This window comes from Branchiostoma floridae, chromosome 5 (assembly GCF_000003815.2).
Source record: "Branchiostoma floridae strain S238N-H82 chromosome 5, Bfl_VNyyK, whole genome shotgun sequence".
NCBI classification, from domain to species: Eukaryota; Metazoa; Chordata; class Leptocardii; order Amphioxiformes; family Branchiostomatidae; genus Branchiostoma; species Branchiostoma floridae.
The window spans coordinates 20,001,978-20,017,372 of record NC_049983.1 but is presented as its reverse complement, the minus strand read 5'-3'; the positions used below and the strand labels follow the sequence as shown (position 1 = coordinate 20,017,372).

Sequence of the window (15,395 nt, the reverse complement as noted above, 5' to 3'; positions counted from 1 at the left end):
CGTCAGCCACCGGGAAAACAAGATGGCTGCGCCCATGTGAAAAATCCGCCGGGTGACAGAAATTTTGTGATTTTCCTGCCATATATTCAGTCTCTACGCGTAACTTCCTTGCAAATATTACCTAAGATGATATACTGACAGTCTTGAATAATTTGTACAAAGTCTCGACAGAGGAAAGGGTGTGGACTTGAAGCAATCGTCTTCGATGTTTATGTCGCGTCGTCTGACCCACAGTTAGTTTGTGGGCGTTGCATGTAGGTGAAATGGTGTTCACACATCAAGAGTACTCATCTATTTCGGGTAGCCTTGTCAGCGCCCGTTGGCTGCACGGCAGCAGACCACGCTTACTGAACAGTAACAAGTTGTCAAGGCCCAGTCTTCTGATGACTTTACCGCATGCAAAACATCGTTTTGGAAATCCATGTTTAGCTGTTTTCAGGAACTCTCAGACAGCTGATGTTTCCAGCCATCATCAATACAGGACAGATAGGAAGTTTGTACTTCCATCTACGACAACCTTACGGGAACTTTTGACATGTGCCAGTAACAAAATTTTACTTAAAACAAATGTGTATGCAGCAGAGCCACCTGAAGTGATTATACATGACAAAAAAGAAAATGAAGTAACAGATGTACCAAAGAAGCTTACTACAGATGGAGCCACAGATGATACAAAAGAGGGGCACACACAGGATGACGATATTGTAGTGCCGGCGTGGTTCCTAGGGACTAAGCCTCACCCTGAGACAGGCTGGGAGAGGTTGAAAGAACTCTTTGAGACCAAAGAGAACACGAAACTGTGAGTTAACTACACATTTACATTACATGACACATTGAATTACAAATTACGTTACTATGAATATTATAGTAATGTAGTGCACATAATGACAGGAAAAATGTAGCTCTACATCATTATCAATCAAGACGTATATGTACATGTATGAATATTTTCCGATAATCGTAAGATAAACAGTTGTTGTAATATCTCATGTATTTAAAAAATTTATGTCATTAAACTATCAGTGCTAGTTGTGTCATTGTTAGTATGTTAGTATAGCATGGGTACCATCTGTAGTTGCTGCCCACGCTCCCTCTTTGCTTGCTTTCATACTCTGTGGTTTACACAATTAGACAGTTGGGCCCCAGAGACCCTAGCCTCCTTCACAGACTTCTGGAGCAGGGATGTTAACTTTTTGGAGAGTGCTGATGTGCAATTTTCAACAAGGCCTAAGTTTCTCTTTGAGTTTTGCCAACCTCAGTCCATGTTGAAAATCACAAATCAGTGCTCAACAAAAAATATTGCCACTCTAGAAGTCTGCCAAGGACACTAAAAGAACCAGTGGGAACTACAAGAGGCTCATACCTAGACTTGTAATGTTGACATACAAATCATGCACTATTAACAACAATGAATCATTGTTTCAATTTCTATTACTTGTGTACATTGTGCAGATACTTTGAGAAGTACAGTAGAGAGGTTACAGACTGGATCAACGTGATGGCAGCGGGGTTCATCATGGGGTTTGTGTACGGAGGTGTCCCCGCCGCTCGCCAGGCGAGACTACGGTACATCGAGTTGAGCCACACACAGGTTTACCAGGGGCGCCGTGATGCAGTGGTGGGTCTATAGTAGTACCACAGTAAACTGGTAAACTGCCTGATTATAGTTAGGAAGGATAAAAGGAGTGCATGAAGAACTGGTATTGTTTTATTAGCCACATATTGAAATCTGAAACATACCTTTTCTCTTATTGTTAATTTCCTCTCCCTAAATCTTCATTTACTCTTTAAAACATTCACATAGGAGACATGAATATCATGTCTAAGTACACCAACATGTAGTTCAGTTGAACAGAAGACGTTGATTAAGTACACTCTTTCCTTTTCCCATTGAAATTTGCCTCAGCGGTCTGTGGCAGTGACATTTGGTAGTAAGCTGTTTGTCCATTGTATCAAGCTAATTTTGTGGGGTTTTCTTTACCAGGGAGATGCCCACAAGGCAGCCCACAGGGGACTGATCAGATATGGCTACAGGTGGGGCTGGAGGGTGGCTGTGTTTGCTGGCATATTCCAGTAAGTAGACCTGAGATTTTCAAAATCTGCCTCTGCCACTGAGGCATTACCAAAAAATGCAGCATGACTCCGACTATAGGGAGAATCATTTTAATGAAATCATTCTATGTATTCTAGTGAAGAGAAGCTCATGAAAGTCAATTTTGTAATGTTCCCTATCCTCTAGGTACAGTGCATATAGATATATGTACTTTAGCCGTATATGCTTAAAGTTATATTTTATGTTGCAAGTATACAACTGTCATTGGTATCAATAGGATAATGCTTGTAACATTCGTAAAATTTTAATCATGATGGTGAGAGTCAAACCTAAGATCAGCTGCCTAAATCGTATACTTATATACAGGTACATTTGTATATCACTTCTTCACTCTGATTGTTACAGTAAACATGTGCCTTATTGTTTTCAGTGGGGTGTCCACGTGTCTAGCTGTATACAGGGACAAGGATGATGCTCTGAACTACTCTGCTGCTGGAGGTTTGTTAAAACTGTTGATGTTGTAACTTGTATCCAGCTTCTTATCTCATATTTAAGGACAGCCAATTGTCATCGGTTTAAGAAGAGGATATACATTTATCAGACTGTGGGACGCTGTCTAAAGGTACATGCTGCCTTCTCTTTAAGAATCATGTACATTCTATATCTAACATTGAAGTGGAATGACTGGGAGTTTCATGATTTTGTACTGCTGTACTAGTACTGTAACAATGCTTACTCTGTTCACAGCTCTAGCTGGTGGTCTGTATAAAATCACTCTGGGTCTGAGAGGAATCATAGGAGGGGCATTCCTGGGGATTCTCTTGGGGTAAGTACACGTAGTGATATATAAATTATTGACACAGCAAGGCAGTACATGTATAATAGCATGGGCAAGCATTGGGATAGGCAATGGCTGGTTTTTATGTCCCTTTCTGAAGGCAATGCTGTAGGTTACATTCTTTGTTTTGCCATGTTTTGTAAATGGATTGGGATGATGTAGTGCAATTGTTGGGCAGAAGCAGTAGCAGGGCTGATCATATGTACATAATGCACATTACAAAAATGTGTAGTGTAGAGTTGCATCTGTTCATTTTTAGTACTAGACTATGGACCATGATGAGCTCATAGATGAAGGCTCACTTTATGTGCTTCAATAACATTGTGATTTATTCCATTACAGTGTTCCAACAGGTCTCCTGACCCAGCTAGGGCAGACCATACAGGGAGAGACGTACGTGGAGAGGAGACGGAGACTCAGGAAGGACATCCTGGAGCTCAGGAAGGAGGAATGGTAACTTTTGTGCCTTTGTCAAGACTTTTACGCTTCTGTCCAAGAATTTGCAGGACTTGGGCGTACTGATTTTTGTTTTGTTATAGTGGTTTTATTTTGCAATAGATAAGAAAATTAGGTTTTCAGTGTTTTACATTCACAGTTGAGTAGTGCAGAAGTCACACATCATGTACTAGGGGACATATTTGTAGTCTCTTCTGGAAAATTGTAAGAATAAATCACTGCAAAAGTTAAAAAATTTACATTGATGCAGTGGTAATCCCCAATCAGATGTTTGGATAGACAATCATGCACATTTGTGTAGTTTGTGAAAAGCTGGTGAAAAGTGGCTGTGGACTGAGTTTTGGTTTGTACATTTTTCACTCCTAGGAAAGCTCGCCTTCAGCTGATGGATGACTTCATCTCTGACGCCTCCTCGGAACAGCCAGCGGGAATAGAGCCCATCACCTCTGGTGGGGCCAAACAGGTTGCAGAAACGGAGTCAGGACCCTCCGTCACTGGTCGGGCAATGGTTGTTTCCTGCCAGCCAGCGGGAACAGAGCCCAGCACCTCTAGTCAAGTCACACAGCCTACTAACTCAGAACAGAAAAATTTATGAAAGATCACTGATTCTTAGTTATCTTGTTGATCTTTGATAATAGTACGAGGGTGAGTCAGAAAGTAATGCAAGTGGTTTCATAACAAAGTCGTTCTTTGATGGAATGAGTTGAAATTTGGCACAAAGGTTAAGACATATCTCCTTTTGAGGTTGAAATATCTAAATTTGTTGCTCATTATTTTATGAGTGACTGAGCTGCTTTCAATGTGACCACACCCTTGGTATCCCGTCAGAAGAAAAGTGAGGTCCAATTAACGTACAATTAAGAATTTCCCTAAACCAATTTTTGCTATTGTAGGAGATAGAGCCTGCACATGTAATAAGCTGCATTTTTCTATAAGCCACATGCTTAATTTCAACTCTGAAATCCGAGCAGTTTTTCTTTTTTCGTTGCTGGTATAGAGTGAGGTATAAGAGGTCGTCAGGGTCATGAGATCTGTGGTGTTTTGATTAAAACTGCCTGTAGCCTTCTTTCCCATTAACAAAGAACAATGAAACTTAGCACACTTTTTGGACTTTAAACAGTTAATAACTGTGTAAAGTTTCGTTTCTTTTGATTAATGAAAAAGTAGTCTTTTTACCAACAACTTACGAATTCGCGTATAAATCCAACAGCTCTATAACACAACTTATCACATCCTAGCAGCTGTAAATAAAGAACCATTACGAGTTTAGAGATGAAAATTGGCACGCAACCTATAGAGACATTTGGTATTATACATGTATAATTTCCTGTATAATTTCAACCTCCTACAGTGATTTTCAGTGGGTCATATTTAGAGGAATTGATAGCCTGACAAGCTACCAAGGGTGTGTTCATCTTGAAATCAACTCAGTTGCTCAAAAAAATGATAAAGACCAAATGTAAAACATTCAATCTCAAGAAGATATATATCTCTACTTTTGTGCCAAATTTCAACTCAATTGATTAAAAATCGAGTCTGTTATGAAACCACTTGCATTACTTTCTGACTCACCCTCGTACAAGTAGAAATTTAATGGTAGAGCCAAGTTCCAAAAATGGAATGGTCCGTCACAAAAAATGAAATGTGCATGATATTGATGGAATTTGATGATATTCATAGAACTTTACTGAATTTGAAAAAAAATGCCCTTTCCCCATGTGTTATCTTTTGATGTGACAGTTCTAAGTTGATCCTGCAATTCCCTACATTCATATCTATGCCTAATTGTACATACTTGTACATATATGATGATAATGTGAAGTACCATTGGTATGATTACAAGTAGATGTCATGGATTAAACAACACAAACACACCAGTTTCCTAATTTTTTTAATATTACAAAAGTGTCTTCATTTGCAAAAGTTTCAAGAAATGGTTCAGGCTTATGCTAAATTAGAAAGATTGCCACACAAGTTACACTTCAGGTAACCCTTTAATGTAGAAAAGGTTTTCTTTACTTGATGTAGAAATTTGCAATGATTCTTATTTCAATGTCCTCAGCTAATGGTTACTGCATAGTGAAGACTGATTTTTACCTTTACCTCCACACTTTTCCATTGAATCATAGGAAAGAGATGAGCTTTTAGAGCTGTACTCAAGACATGGGAATGTCCAAATCCTCTGACAATCTGACTCTAAACTTAGATATCACTGGCAAAAATATTTTGTAAGGCAAAAATGTTTTATAAATGCCACAGAACTCTCAAACCTTTTCCCAGTTCACAAAGCCTGAAATAATTATGCTTATGAGCACCAACTTGATCATACAATCACATACATGTAACCAGACACATGCCAATCCCTATGTAAATTTCAAGGTTCCTATTTAGTTTGTTATCTGGACTACATGGAGTATTATACATGAAGTTTTCCTTGTGGGGAGAGCAATATAGCCCGGCCGGCAGAAGTTTGAGTTTGTGTAGAAATGAATTTCACCACCATTTACATACAAAATGTAGGAATACACCATATCATACAGTCATATATTTTGATACAATCACTTGTGATACCATAATACAACAAAAGTTGCTACAAATGTCCAGGAAATCACCTCAAAATTGCATCATATAACCCCTTCTTTTTTTTCATCTCACAGCCTTTTTTCATATTTTTTTTACAGACTTGACATTAATTATTACATAAATGCACATATACATATAAGAGAAAAGGCTACTTTAGGGTAAAGAAACATCACAATAGTACATTATTGAACCCTTGTAGTTCTTTTTTTGATTGACTTGAAAAACTTCAAAACATGGATTACTATCTTTCACAATTCACTACAAACACAGCATTACATTTTCACAGCTTGTACCCCTACTAACGAATTAATACATGTGTACACATACATAATACACAATAAGAAAAGACACATTTTTTCCTTAACAAGTAATTCATTACACACTGTTGCAATCTGAATATAGAATAGTAGAGATTGTGCATTGTTGCATTTATTTGTGTGCTTTAAGTGTTGTTGTCATTTGTAACTATGGACTAGATCAGCCCTTTTCATAATTCTCTGTTAAGCTCCATGTCATAATTGTGCAATATTAAAATAAAGTGCACAATATAGACAGCCCACTCCATGCCTAACTAATCACATGATTATCATAACAACCAATGGCTTGGTCATCATAAAAAGTTGTACAAGTCATTGGTGTTTTTTTTTTCATTTAACTCACTATCTAAAGGTTTATTTTGCCTAACTCTGCTTGAAGTATCCTACATTGTATTTTGTAAGGAATGAATCACTTTGTATTCTATTTTCCCAACTTTTCTTGGCAGTCCAAAATTACAAGCTGGACCAATGGTTGCCTTGTAAACATCTGCCTACACCTTTTCTAATGTATGTAAAAATTCATAGTGACACAGATTTAATGTGATTGGCCAGGCCATAACCATATTACTGTGTGATTGGCTGATTCCTGACCAATCAGAACGCCTAAATATATGCTACTCTATTTTTTACCTGTCAAAGCAAAATATGCTACTTAAATGTCAAAAAGGTCTGTCTGATCACTGTGAAAGCTTGACAAAGGCATCAAATTTCACTTAGGACATATTTCCTTCAACAATGATATTGCAAAAATAGCAGGTTGTTGTTAAATGCACATACCAGCACTTTGATGAAATCAAAATCTTTGTAAAATCTAAAATCATGTTCTAGCATGGCCTTATAGCAGTCCATTGATTATCTACACAGAAGAACTGAGATTTCTAAAAGTTAGCAAGTAGTGAAAGAGCTTTGCCTAAACTGAAAGTTTAACTGGAAGGCGTGTTTGCACCCCTGATCATCCGCCTTGGTCCTCTCTTTCCCGCGGGACCCTGCGGCCGCGCAAACTTTTCCCGGTACGCATTCTTCTTTGGGTGGAGTTCGTCCATCAGGAATTCTTCTGTCAACTCAGCACCATCATCGATTTCAACCTACGGACAGAGAACAAAATCACATGGTGAAGTAAGTAATACTGAAGGCAAACGTCCCTGCAAAGAAGTCTTAGACATCATCTGAATGTACATAATACTACTAGTAGTACATCATTAAGCTCTATCTCAAGACGTGTATCTTATAGAAAGATCAGGATCTTGGACAGTTTCTGGGTGAATTTTATCTGATTTATGTATGTACACACTCACACACATTAGTTTCAAACTGGCATTCACTGCTTTCTCATACATATTTTCTGAAAGGAACAAATACAAGATAGCAAGCAATCAAGTAGGCTTATGGTGGTTGTACAAGTCACTGGCTGCACTGACTTGAACAAAACAAAAATGTTGGGACACATATTAAGCATAGTCTAGCAAGAACTGTTTACAAGTAATGGGCTTTCACCTCTAACCTGTGCATGGCCAGTTCAATCCATGAAATAGCTTATTACATAATGTTTTACTGACCTTTTTGGAGACAGTAATGCCGATGCTGTGTTCTGTCTGGTCCAACAGTGGTGCCTTACAGCTGCTGTACAACATGCGCTCCTTGATGCTGCACTTGTACCCCGGCATTGAGTAGATAAAAACTATAAAACAAGGACAAACATTAGTGCTACGGTCTTACATCACTGGAAAAGGTCTTTCTTTGATCTTAACAGGAAATGTAACAACATCTTCTTGAAGGAATGTCACCCTAGATACTTCATAAAATTTAAAGGGAAAGACAACACTCTCACTTAGGAGTCTAAGTTAGGATCAAACTATATTAGCTAAGTGTAAATCTTGGAGCATTCACAGTGGTTGTACTTTGGCAGAGATCTCTCCACCACTCATGACACTGTAAATATGTCTTCCTTGTATGTATGACTTCTATATTACAGTACAGAACTGCAAATTTTAAACATCATAAAAACGTCTTTTCCCTCCCACCACAAAACAAAATCCTTGCCCTCGCTTTAATCTTCAATGCATTTACTGAATAAATTCAGTACAGTAATTACCAACAGACTCTTGGTAGTCTCCCTCATGTGTGTGTTTGAAGACGAAGAAGTGGTATCTGGGGTGGTCCTCAGGAACCCTCTGTGGCAGAGACTGGACTGTGGTGTCCTCAGCACCCGACAACTCTATGGTCTCCCTGTCCATGTCTAGTTCCTGGGGAACAAGAACAACAGGTACTGGTGTTACTAGTATGTTGATAAAAGTGCAGAGTATTTCAAGCAATGTTGTATATGCTAGTGCCACCAATGGTTGAGGAAACCCAACAAAGGTATTTGTCTTCTGGGGAATAAACTGTGGAATAACAGTCACTAAAATAATATCCAAACTTGTACCACTTCCAGAATAATTACAATCTTTGTGTGCATTCTATAAGCGCATTAATTTTTGGACTTCTTCATTCCATCAATGAAAAAATGGGGAGGGTTCTTTCAGATTGTATCTGTTCTAAACAAAATCATCAATATCTGTTTCCTTTTACTTCACCACTCTATACTCCAGCAACTTTCTGACAAATCTTGGCCATCATATCCTTCCCTTCATACAATTCATTTGTACTAAGATTTTCTATTCTCATCACTATTGTTGCCCCCAATAATGCCCAGCATACCAATCTGACATAGTCGATCTGTCCTAACTTCAGCTGCTGCAGTTTGGCCATGGCAGCCTGTGCGATGGGGAAGGCCACACCCTGAACGGTCTGCTGCCGGGTCTCCACATGGATGTGGGTGCTCACACCCTGGCAATACAAAAAAAAAGAAAAAATTAAAAATTAAAATGTTTTCCAAAAATCATGACTGTAAAACTGTTAGTACACTCTTAGTGTGTTCTAGTGAAACACAATCCAACATATTCAACCTCACATTCAAGCTAGGGCAACACTGGTGTATTCAGAATCTACAAGCCCTAATTTAACACTATAAACTTAGTAAATACACTGATACAATCTTCCATGAAAATCTACCTCTCTGAGAATTCTCATTGAATAATGGAGAATACAGCTTGCAGCTAAAAGTGTTAGCCAAATAATTTTCCTGCATTGAAGGAACACACTGGTGCTAGTCACAGCACATACTAAATTTGACATAACTACTGTATTATTGACATACACACATGTGTATATATATATATATATATAAGGCAATTACAGGATACAGTCAAATCTGTACAAGTGTGACCACCTCTACACAAGGACCTCCTGTCCAATTTGGCCACTTTTTTCAGGAGTGACCACCTGTCACTTTCTCCTGAGTGGTCTTCTTATGTAGTTTTGACTGTATAACATTTGTGAAATGTGTGAGAGAATAAGGCAATGAAGAACATGACATCCAAGGGGAAATGATCATGAAAAAAGATGCCTCCAGGAGTACTTTAGTGGAAGGGCTCAGGACTCACCCTCATGCGAGGCCGTGGTGCCACGGGTGGTGGCATCTCGCGATTGTAGTATGAAAACCGTGAGTCCTGAATGCAACTCATTTGAAGCTACACACAAACACACACACAGAGAAACAAAAAAGAAGAGACAGAGAAGATACAGCTCGTGACAACCAAGAAAAAGTTGTAGATGATAGGACAGAATGAGTGACAGAAATGTACATGACGACAGAACAACAATCTATACCAGGGGTGCAAAAAAGGCTCACCGGAAACTTCTACCATGCCGTGCAGCAAGAAACATGAATGCATAGATAAAGTATGAGTTAGATATAGGAGTCGGAGAGTTAGCAAATAATCTATGCTGCAAAGACAAGCACTTTCCTAATAGTAATACATTTAAAACTACTACCATCTATCAGTTGAGACAAAAATTAGCAGCTAGAAATTCTGGAGCTATACAGAATCCTACAAGAAGCTTTTTAACATAGAGTGGTATAACAACAGAGACAGTATCGTGCACATGACAGAGAAAATTTGGCTCACCATGTGTTTCTAATGATGAAGCCATGTAGCAGGGATAGGTTAGAAGTTTGCAATAGTAAGTGAAAGGAATACCTTGTATTGGAGTAGAATTCTGTTATTATGGCTGTTTGTACATGTACATGTAGGAAATAGCTTTAGAAGTTTTATCCTCATGGAAAGTAGAGGTACATTGTTGTATGCAAACATCAGTTCTGAGGTAAGATATTGAAGGTATAAAAGAAATATCTTGTATTTTTGCTGACTGCAAGAAGTCACAATACACTGTCACAGTCAACTTTCCCTGATTTAAGATCTTTACTATCTAAAATCAAACAATCATGATGGTTGACACAGACTCAACCAATCATGGTGACTGACACAGTCTCGACCAATCACAATGGTTGACACACACCTCTTGTTGTTTGATGTACTTAAGCTCCTCCTCCGCTTCGGTCAGTGGTGCAGGTGCATTCTGGGCCTGCAAATGTTTGTGGTACCCTGCAAGAGAGATGTCCTCCTACACAAACATAAACAAATGGAAATATTATGGAACAAATATGCATATGAAATAACCATTACACAGACAACATGTATAAATCTGCTAGCACTAGTTCACCTTTATCCATGGGGTAATCTATATCCATTGTTTAAAAAAACTGGGTATTTAGTAAGTAAGTCGAAGTAAGTAAGTATTTAGGGAGATCAATTTGAAGTGACTGCCAAGTTGGTATCCCTAAGTACCATTTTTAAAGCAACTGACATTGACTATTCCACTGATAAAGGTGAACTAGTGTTACTTCCACTGATTCGATCACAAAGTCAAAGATACTGCATAATCTTGATTTTCAAGTGCTATGAATCCATGGCAGAACTTACCGGTGTTGTTCCAAACACTTCCTCCTTGATCTGGCTTTGTCCAAACTCCTTCTTCAGGGTAGCCCTTGTAGCAGCATATGTCATCTTTTCCCTTATCTATAATACAAAAATCATAAAAAGGTTAAGTCCCTTTGTGAGGCTTTGAAAAAATTGTATGTTTTTGGTACAATTTACTAATAAAGGAAAAGCAAAACAATTTTCACTATTGTCCTTGCAAGCACGGACACCCCTGAACTGAAGGCTTAGGTGACTGGCATCGACATATGACGACCCATTGCCAAAATCAATAAATACAGATTTTGCAAACTCCAGGGGACAGTTTGAGATTTTGCCAAAGACCATTTCCTGCCAGTAATCAAGTCACTTTATCCCCAAACCAATTTGGTGCAGTGTAACTAGTTTTAGTATCCTTGGTGATTTACTGAAGGTTTTGTATTGGCAGGGTTCCAGATCTAAGCAATAGTTTTGGTGGTCAAAAGATAAAATGTTGGCTTTGTTACCTAACTGGCAAACTGCCTTGAGGCATAAACATAATGCACAAGTTTTGTACAAAAGCAGTAGCTGCATAAAACCAGACTGATAGGGTTGACTGTTATCATTTTGATTTGATATAAAATACAATTCTAATATTGGAGCTTGCTAGTGTATGTATTACAATATTGTAGATTCTAACTTAATCATGACTCACAAGGTCACATTTTCTTGTATATCTTGTCTTGGATGTCCTTCATGATGACATCAATGGCATCTTATTATAATTAGGTGGGATAGTAGCCCAAATGCTGAGACACAGGTGTGCCTACACACAGGGCATACGAGGATGGAGCTGGGTTTTTACAACAAGACTTACATGAGCATGGTCAGGAGAATATGCGAGGAAGAGCCACTCAAACCCCCCATGGCTCTCCCGACTGTCCAGCCTGTAGAAGATGTAACATGGCTGCTTCTCTTCCAACATGGGCAGCACCAGGGTGTCCCAATGTGGGCTGGTTAAGGACTACTATCAATACCAGGCGGGAGGTTTAAAATTCTGCTCAGGGATGGGATCAAAATATAAAATTGACAGAAGTTGGAAAATCTTTTTACATGTCATCACTGCAGGTGCAAGTGCAATATAATTTATGTAAATGGACATTACTACTGTCCTTAGGAAACCCACGCATGCACAACAGTTCACTATGAAAAGAAATATGAACATAGTTTGAAACAAAACAAAAAAGCACATAAATCTTTTAAAGGATATCATCTTCAAATGTTCCATCAGCCAAGCCAGAGTCAGACAGTACAAGAGTCTCTGAAAGTTGGAGGAAAAAATGATTTGTAATTTGAGGAAACAAAATATGATAGCTATATTAGGACTTATTCTAGAAACACATTATCATCATTGTACCAGTATTGAATCAAAAGATGTGTATGTTAATGAAAAGACAAATGTACAATATATTACAATATCATAAAGTAACACAGATGTAAAAGAACAGTAATGTGCCTCTGCTAGCAAGCAAAGTTTTCACAACACACATATTCTAATTTGTATCATTCATCATGTTCTTTGTAAAATAAAAGGAGGTGCGTGTATCTTGTTTACAATCATGTCACCAGAAATACCAAGTCATGTGCACTGTCAATGTTTGACTTGATTTATGACTTTGTGCCCTCGGGTGGTCCAAGGGACCTGCAATGCCACACAGTCAGAGGTTATACTCGACTGGACATGACACATACCAAACTAGTACTTAGTCTGTGACCTACTGTCAAGTTACTGTATGACACAATATTGCTTGCATTCTTTAAAAATAGATGAATAATTAATTCATTCTATTACATTAACATAATGCATGAGATACTCTTTTACTATCATATTATCTTGATTCTGCAATAAAAAATATACAAACCAGCATCTAATCTAATCTGATGTCCTAGTAGACCTTAGGCCCACCTGTGTCTAGTAGGACTGTATTACATTATATACGTACATGTACATAACATCACATGCAACTTGATGCAAGGATTCTTTTCTTTGAGTCACCTACAGTATGTTTATCTGTACCTCTGAAGCGTTGGGTAATCCATAAATATATGATAAATCCTTTATCAGATATGAAAGAACAGCCCCATACATCAGAGGACATCTAAATTGACCGTATCACGGTATCAGTTATGCCTCATCAAAAATCAATAATCCACAGCCTGACCTGATGTCCCGAGGGAATATCTCTGTTCATCTCCAATATTACAGCAGAAAAACAGATAGGACAGGTTCCTATTTTCAGAACTGACCGGGGTCATCTATATTAGGCTAAAAGCTGTTTTCCTGGTACTGCAATACTGAATGTTGTTCGAAATTGTTCCTGTGATTTGATTCTGAAAAATATTTCTACAAATACCTAAGCCACAATTCCAGCCCTACTTCAAATGTGTCACTTCGAGCTATTGTTGTTTCTGTATCTACAGGACTGGAAATCGTGTGGCCGTGGCCGAGTTGGACAGGTGGCCGCTACAGACTATTTGATGCTTAGGTCAATGGGAAAAATCCAAGGGACCAACAAAAAGTGACCACAATGGCCAGGTGGTTGCTATGCAAATGTGGCCACTAATACAGGTTTGACTGTAATGTCATTAAATGTTACAGTTCTAATTGGAGTTTGTGCCACACAGACTACACATACACTCACCATTTTCTATGGACACCTTGATCGCCCTGTACCTCCCCTCATTCGCACCACCTTCCTTACAGGCTGCAAAGAACTCCCGCAGCTCATCAGTAGCTGGATGTAGAAAAGTAAAAGAGTTATCATCCTAAAATAAACAGGAGGGGGACTAACATACTATACGTATAATTGATTTAAATTGTGCCTTGGGGTTTGTAACAAGGTCTTGGGGCACTAAAATTTATCTCATGCTGAATCTATCTAGCTGACCTACATACATTTTACTACTACTGATCATCTAACACTTCTGAACTGCTTTAGATATAATTCAGCAAGCCATAGAATTAGTAGGTTTCCGACCTAAATCTTTCAGAACCAGAAATCTAATTTTACACTGTGAATCACATTGTCATACTGTATGACTCATACATATATATAGTATATTCACTGTATATGTTACTTCATACACTTAACAAAACTATACAGATATGTTTACAGAAATTTGTCAGACATCTACTAAGTAAATGCAAATGATATCACAGTGATATATGAATAATGCTTTTGTTCATCTGTATAAAACATTAACCATAAGACTCATGGTTCTTAGCACAACATATGTATCACTAGATAACATGAATATCTGAGCTGACGTTTTCCAACATATAAGCTATTGTAGTACACTAGACTGGCTTCTATATTTAGGCCCGCCATCTTCCCAATATATTCCAGTTGCGCAAGAAGGCCATGAAAGGGCTCAAGGTTGCCATAGCGTCATATATACGTCTGGACCGATTAAGTCAAGGCGGAGGAACATGATACAACAGGTTACGCTGGGTCAGGAAATGGACTCCCTAACACAAACAACTTCTCTTTATTTGTCTATGATTAAGTGATGGGATGTTTTTGCAATTTAGAATGTATCTACTGTAGTGTAGTCATCCTCTTGACATGTTGACTTTGGCACTGAAAAGCTTGAATGACTCATCCTTATAAACATTTGTCCTTCGTGAATATTCACGCAGCTATATCCGCTTTAGTTTTATCCTAATTTGAGCTTGAATGGCCTACTTCAAAGTACACTGATTTTTTAAAAATAATATTATTTTTTTAAACAAATGTTTTGGAAGCATTACGTTTTAAACTTAGTCCTGTGTAGTTCTATGGCCTTTTGGTGATGCGATTTCAGACTGAAGTCATCGACATACAGAAATACACAAGACGATATAGACAAAAGATCCACCTCCTATACTAGCATACATAAACCCACCTTACGGTCAGCCCCTCCCACAAAAAACGTCGACCAAAATTTCCGGAAGATAAGTCTGAGAAAATTCAACGAGAAAACTCACCCAATATTCCAGTCTGATGCGACATTTTCCCTCTGCTTTCTCTTCTTGCTATCTGCGCGTGTTCAACTACGTCAAGAAGCTGGCCTGTTGGGAGCTAGATCCGTTGCCAGAGGCCGGTCTTTTAGGATATATTTAGCCCGGCGAGAGTTGATTTTGTACACGAATGTCTGTGTGACACTTCCACTTGGTCATGTGAGAGGTATAGGATTGGCTAGAGGTCAAAGGTTATCACATTTTGTCAAATGCCTGTTGATTGGATAGAGGCTATCCATATGTTTCATTTTGA

At 38.4% G+C, this 15,395-nt stretch overlaps 2 protein-coding genes across 3 annotated transcripts; one reads left to right on the top strand and one right to left on the bottom strand.

Moving 5' to 3' along the window:
* Positions 1-6: 6 nt before the first annotated feature.
* On the top strand, positions 7-4,073 carry LOC118416936. The gene is made up of 7 exons (XM_035822252.1): positions 7-799; positions 1,453-1,618; positions 1,985-2,073; positions 2,484-2,551; positions 2,801-2,879; positions 3,234-3,344; positions 3,714-4,073. The coding sequence occupies exons 1-7, from the start codon at positions 264-266 to the stop codon at positions 3,940-3,942; spliced, it is 1,278 nt and encodes a 425-aa protein (XP_035678145.1). The 5' UTR covers positions 7-263; the 3' UTR covers positions 3,943-4,073.
* A 1,148-nt stretch (positions 4,074-5,221) lies between these two features.
* On the bottom strand, positions 5,222-15,304 carry LOC118415730 (twinfilin-1-like). Of its 2 annotated transcripts, XM_035820510.1 has the most exons (11): positions 15,110-15,304; positions 13,785-13,877; positions 12,353-12,403; positions 11,960-12,090; positions 11,110-11,205; positions 10,646-10,750; positions 9,730-9,816; positions 8,945-9,073; positions 8,340-8,490; positions 7,804-7,925; positions 5,222-7,332 (listed from the first exon to the last, which is right to left on the bottom strand). In XM_035820510.1, exons 1-11 carry the CDS (start codon positions 15,132-15,134, stop codon positions 7,171-7,173), a joined length of 1,152 nt encoding a protein of 383 aa, XP_035676403.1. In that variant the 5' UTR covers positions 15,135-15,304; the 3' UTR covers positions 5,222-7,170. The 2 variants fall into 2 exon arrangements, with proteins under 2 accessions (XP_035676403.1, XP_035676404.1); XM_035820511.1 differs by lacking the exon at positions 9,730-9,816.
* Between the last annotated feature and the right edge of the window lie 91 nt (positions 15,305-15,395).

Coding starts and splice junctions, on each gene's coding strand:
- LOC118415730 (XM_035820510.1), bottom strand. CDS start 15,134: ATGTCGCATCAGACTGGAATATTGG. Junction 12,404..13,784: donor CAAGGTGTCCATAGAAAATG/GTGAGTGTATGT, acceptor TCCAACTTTCAG/AGACTCTTGTACTGTCTGAC. Junction 9,074..9,729: donor CACCACGGCCTCGCATGAGG/GTGAGTCCTGAG, acceptor TTGTATTGCCAG/GGTGTGAGCACCCACATCCA.
- LOC118416936 (XM_035822252.1), top strand. CDS start 264: ATGGTGTTCACACATCAAGAGTACTCATCTATTTCGGGTAGCCTTGTC. Junction 1,619..1,984: donor AGGGGCGCCGTGATGCAGTG/GTGGGTCTATAG, acceptor TTTCTTTACCAG/GGAGATGCCCACAAGGCAGC. Junction 2,880..3,233: donor TTCCTGGGGATTCTCTTGGG/GTAAGTACACGT, acceptor ATTCCATTACAG/TGTTCCAACAGGTCTCCTGA.